The following is a 5112-nucleotide window of genomic DNA, read 5'->3' as shown; positions in this document are numbered from 1 at the left end:
AAGAGTATCGGTCCAAGGACCGAGCCCTGCGGGACCCCACTGCCCACACCCTTCCAGGTCGAAACCGACCCATCCACCATGACTCTCTGGGTGCGACCCTCCAGCCAATTCGCCACCCCAGTGAGAGACTTGTCCTGCCGCTCACTTAGGAACACTGAGGCAAAGAACTCGTTGAGGAGTTCAGCCTTGTCCCCCCTGTCCGTCACCAATTGCTTCTGCCCATTTAGCAGGGGTCCTATTCCTCCCTGGGCCTTCCTTTTACTCCCTATACATCTAAAAACAATTTTTTCTTATCCTTTACTTGGGATGCCATCCTCAGCTCCATGGCAGCTTTGGCCCGTCTAACTGCCTCCCTACAAGCACGAACAGAGGAGGTATATTCGTCTTTGGTGATCTCTCCTTGTTTCCACTTTTTATACGCTCCCCTTTTAGCCCGTAGGCTGCTCTGGATTTCTCTGGTCAGCCAGGGAAGCCTCCTGGCCCCTTTCCCTCTTTTTCCTCTCATCGGGATCGTCTCCCTCTGTGCCCGAAGGATCATTTCCTTAAGGCACAGCCACCCTTCCTGGTGTCCCCCTGTCCTTCCAGTACACGTCCAGGGCTGGGGACTTGCGGGCAGGGCTGGGGCCGTGCTGGGGAGGAAACACTTTGAAGGGCTGTGGAGTAGCCCCATCTCCTCTGCTCCCTGCAAGGCCCCATGTTCATTGCCATGGCAACTGGGGGCCGAGACCTGATCCCTCCTGGGCAGTGCTGGGGCTCCTGGAGGGTGGGAGCATGCCCTGTCCTGTCATGGGGGGCAGGGGTTGGCTGCTGGCTGCAGACAAAGAGGCCAAATGGCTGCAACTAACCATCCCTCCCACCTGCACCTGGCTGGGGCTCTGTGGTTTGCAGGAGGGGGCGTGGGGAGAGTGAGCAGCTGGGAGGGGGCCTCAGCAGCTCAGTGACCAACAGCTTGGATCTGACTGTAGGGGAGGGGAAGGTTAGTCTCCGGGTGTGCCCCATCCCACCCCTGGGGAGACAGGGTGGCTGTGCCAGGGGGCTTGGTGGGGTGCAGGGCCGAGCTGCAGTACAGCAGCGGTGCAGGCCAGGCCTGGGGGTGTTGCCACCACTGCTGCTGGCACTGCCTGGCGTGGTCGGCTCACCCCAGCAGGGGAGCATTGTCTTGTAGGAAGGCTGCGGGGGAACGGGGCCAGACTGGGGTGCCCCCAGCAAAGGGTACTGAGGAGGATGGTGATGGAGCTGGAAAGCAATGCTGAAGAGTCCCAGGGCAGGGCAGGATGTGACTCCTCCTTGTGACTGGGACTGTTCAGCTTGGAGAAAAGATTTGGGGGTGGGGGGTAACAGCAGCCATGAGCGACCTGCCAGCCTGCTGCGAAGGATAAAGAGAAGCATTGTTCCTTGCCCCTGCAGAAGGTGGGACACGTGGCCTGCTGGTGGGTTTCAGTGGCTGCAAAGCAGATTAGGATCAAATCTCAGGGAAAACGTCCTGGCTGCCAGAGCCCTTGGGCAAGGCAGCAGGGCGAGGGGCAGTCCCCTCCGGGGGTGTTTGGGGAGAGCCGGGGTGGGTGCCTGCTGGGGCCAGGTAAGAAGCAGGGAGCCTGCCCTCGTGCAGGGCTTGGACAAGCTGACAGCCGAGGTCCTTCGTGAAGCTGCTGCTGTTGCATGTTCAGGGCAGACAGCCACCTCTGGGGCAGAGCCACGCAGCAGCCCAGGAGAACGCAGCAGGGTAGGGCATGGGGGCACCTGTGTCCCATGAGAATGCAGGAGAGGGAGGCCCAAGGGGGGCCACGTATGATGCCAGGAGGGTTGATGCTGTGACCCTTGTGGCTGTGGTGCTGGACGTCTGTTGGACACCCCTCCCAGGAGCCCCTTCTGCACAGCCCTGGCCCTTGTCCTGCTTGCTTTGCCCCGCTGGGAAGGGCAGGGGCAGGGGCAGGGGGATAGCAGGTTTGGGTGGGATTTAGCTCAGCTCTGGACACTGGGGAACGCGATGTGTGGTATACCCACAGTGCGGGTGGCACTGGGGCTGCCCCAGAGAGGAGCAGGGTGGGGTGGAGGGCAGCAGCGGCCTGAGTTTGGAGCCGGGTGGGTTGGGGTAAGGGGGTGTCTGCCCCCCCCCACACACACACACTTTCTGCAGATGCAGGGGGCTGAGCTCTGGTCTGGGCATCTTGGGAGGGGTGGGAGGAAAGGTCCAGGTTGGGCTGGGTGGAGCACCTGGACTTACAGCCCTGCAACCTGACAGCAATATCTGGAAAGTTACAGAAGCAAACTGTAAAGACCTGGTGGGGGCAGGGTGACCATGAGCCACCCGCGTGGATTTGCTAGGAACAAATCATGCTGCAACCACTTGATCTCCTCCTTTGACACAGAAGAGGGTTAAGTGGATGGAGAGACTGCTTGAGGGAGACTTTAGCTCTCATAAGGAAACTGGAGATATGTGGGCTGGATAAAGTTGCTCTCCAGTAGATGCACAACAGGCTTGGTAACCCCAAGCAATGTGTCACCATGAATGGGTCCCTGTCAGAACGGCGGGAGGTTTCAAAGGGAGTTGTTCCTGATTTGGGGGCCAGAAGAGAGCTCCCCGAGCAGATTCTCACATGACACAGAGTTGGAAGGCTTGCAGGTGCACAGAAGGACAGGCTTGGACTCCAGAAAGATCTTGCAAGCCTGAATGGCAGGGCTGGAGGTCTGTACAGGCACATCCAAGGGGATGCACCTAGGGAAGAATGAGAAGCCCAAGTGCTGAATAGCAGATGACCAGGCAGGAGGGGTGGCAGCAGTGCTAGGCAGGGCCTGGGTTTTGGGTGCGCCACATACGAGATGTGAGGCAGCAACCTGCAGCAGAGAAGGCAAGCGTGGTTTTGGGCTGCATCAAAGGAGTATCAGGCATAAGACGCAGGAGGCAACCGTACCACTCTAGGTCTCCTCTAGACCACAGTGCACAGGGCTGGGCTCCACGCTTTAAGGACATGGAGGTGTTTGAGGGTCCAGAGGTGGGTGGCAAAAATGATCTATGGGTTGAAATGCGGTTGGGCTGATATTGTAGTCATGACAGTCCAGGACATGTATGAGAGGTGAGGTTTGGTTTTCTTGGTGACTGCTGTTGGACCAAGCGTATACTTAGCAGGTGTTGCAGACCTTCAGGCACTGAGTTTGGCAGCTGTGCAAGGAAAAGCTATGTTCCGCTTGCAGAAAAGGAGCTTAAGAGGGGGCATGGTAACAGTCTGCAAATGCCTGAAAGGCTGCCATGGAGGGGGAGGAGGAGGAGGAGGAGACCTGTCCTCTCTCCTTCGGAAGCAGGAGACATAGCAATGGCTGTAATGGGCACCAGGAGAACCTCGTTGCTGTCTGAGTAGGGAGGCAGAGGCACCGGCTTCCCCGGGGGATGGAGTCTCCTGCACAGGAAAGCTTGGGAGGAGGCTGGATCAGTCCTGGGCAGGGAGGGTTCAGGAGCAGCATCTGGCCTTCATGCAGGGGGCTGGACCAGGTGCTCCTTGAGGTCCTTTCTGAACTCCCCCACCCTAAATGCCGGTGTGGCTGCTGGGGTCCCTGAGCTGCCCGGGGTTGCTCCACTGGCCCAGGGCGGGGATAGGATGGGGTGCCCAAGCCATGCTGCCACTGGCCCAGGTGTCCCTCTGCCCCCACCTTGTGCACTGCGTGCCCCGCTCATGCCAGAAGCAGCTGCAGGGTGGCACTTCCTGGGCGTGATGCTCCGGAGGCCAGGGCACTGCTACTTGAAGGACACTTGTACCATCCCGGGTCCTCCCATTGGCAGGGGTTCTCCCCATCAACGATCCTGAGACAGGGATGGGTGTCACCCAATGGAGGGGAAGGAAGTCTGGCCCCCAGAGCCTGAGCCTGAGCCTGGGAACCATCCCTTACTCCTTTCCCCTCTTCCAAGGAGGGGTCGTTGCATAATTAGCGGTGGCCTGTTACTAGCTGCTGTTGTCAGGGAGCTGTTAGCCTGTCAGCTGGCTCCTGGGGGCTGGGGTATGGTGCTGGCTCCTGGAGGCTCTGTCCCCTTCTGGGGCTGCACAGCCCTGGCCAAGGAGTTGCCACATGTGTCAGATGATGGGGCGGGAGAGGGGGAACTGTGCTTGGGTCACAGAGGTGATGGCCAGGCAGGGCCGCAGGATCTTCTGCTCCAACCATTGCCCCCTACCAGGCCTTGCTCTGCCCTTTGCTGTCTGCCAACCCCCAGCCCTCCCTCTCTCCAGCCCACAGATCATTCCTGGGCCCTCCCCCACGCGACCTCCAGGCCCATGCAGATGCTGGTTCCCAATGCAGCATCCCAAAGCCAGTTTGCACGGTGCTGCCTGTGGCCTGAGGGCCATGGTGGACGTGCTGGGCTGCAGGGCCATCTGCATCTCATTAGCCAGCAGCGAGAAGCACGCTGGCTCCCAGCCCCAACTGCCTCAGAAGGAGCCAGAGCCAGAGCCAGGGCCTGGCCAAGCCAGAGGGTTTGGAACGGGTGCTCGGGCAAGGGGGGATGTGCCAGGGAGAGCTCGTGCTAGGGAGAGCCCGCACTGGGCCTCGGTGCATGGAGCATCTCTGGCCTCGCCGCTGTCACCAGTGGCTGAGCTGAGGGTCCCGGGGCCCAAGGCGTGGTGCTGCTGCTGCCCACTGGTCCCCTTGGCCAGCCCTGGAGCCCCAGGTAGTCCCATGGCTCCTGGGACAGGGGGCAGATGGCAGAGGACCGGGGGGAGGGGAGAGGGGTGCAGCCTGCCACAGGCATGTTTGCTGCTAGCTCAGGGCTGCACTCATGCTCCCTTTTCTCTTCCCTTCCCAGGTGCTGCCCATGGGCACTGGAGCTATGCAGGTAAGTGCCCCAAGGACAGGCGCTCCAGCCTCCTCTGCTGCGATGTTGGGACCCTGCCAGCCCCGGTTAATCATTACTGGCCCCCTGGCTCACTCCCATGCTCCTTGCCCCAGCCCTGCTGCAGCCGTGGCGCGTGCTCCAGCCCTGCCCTGGCACTTTGCAGGCCTGGGCAGAATGTGCAGCTGCTCTCCTCCTGGGAGGGGGCTCTTTGATTCATAGATTCGTAGATGTTAGGGTCGGAAGGGACCTCAATAGATCATCGAGTCCGACCCCCTGCGTAGGCAGGAAAGAGT

The 5112-nt window shown here is 60.4% G+C and overlaps 1 protein-coding gene across 8 annotated transcripts in view; it reads left to right on the top strand.

Annotated features, from left to right (window-relative positions):
* Window positions 1–4532: 4532 nt before the first annotated feature.
* Window positions 4533–5112, top strand: part of CA9 (carbonic anhydrase 9) — a 13688-nt gene continuing 13108 nt past the window's right edge. For 2 of the 8 annotated variants that reach the window (XM_025194716.1, XM_025194719.1), the window contains exon 1: window positions 4542–4819. In XM_025194716.1, the coding sequence (XP_025050501.1) occupies window positions 4663–4819 (157 nt within the window). In that variant the 5' untranslated portion in view covers window positions 4542–4662. Of the gene's footprint in view, window positions 4820–5112 lie in introns of all 8 variants that reach the window. The other 6 variants (XM_025194714.1, XM_025194715.1, XM_025194718.1 and 3 more) reach the window with 6 other exon arrangements.

The sequence above is a fragment of the Alligator sinensis genome, unplaced genomic scaffold (genome assembly GCF_000455745.1).
Source record: "Alligator sinensis unplaced genomic scaffold, ASM45574v1 scaffold1530_1, whole genome shotgun sequence".
In the NCBI taxonomy this organism is placed as follows: Eukaryota; Metazoa; Chordata; order Crocodylia; family Alligatoridae; genus Alligator; species Alligator sinensis.
The sequence above is the reverse complement of the archived record's forward strand: the minus strand, read 5'-3'. Positions and strand labels throughout refer to the sequence as shown.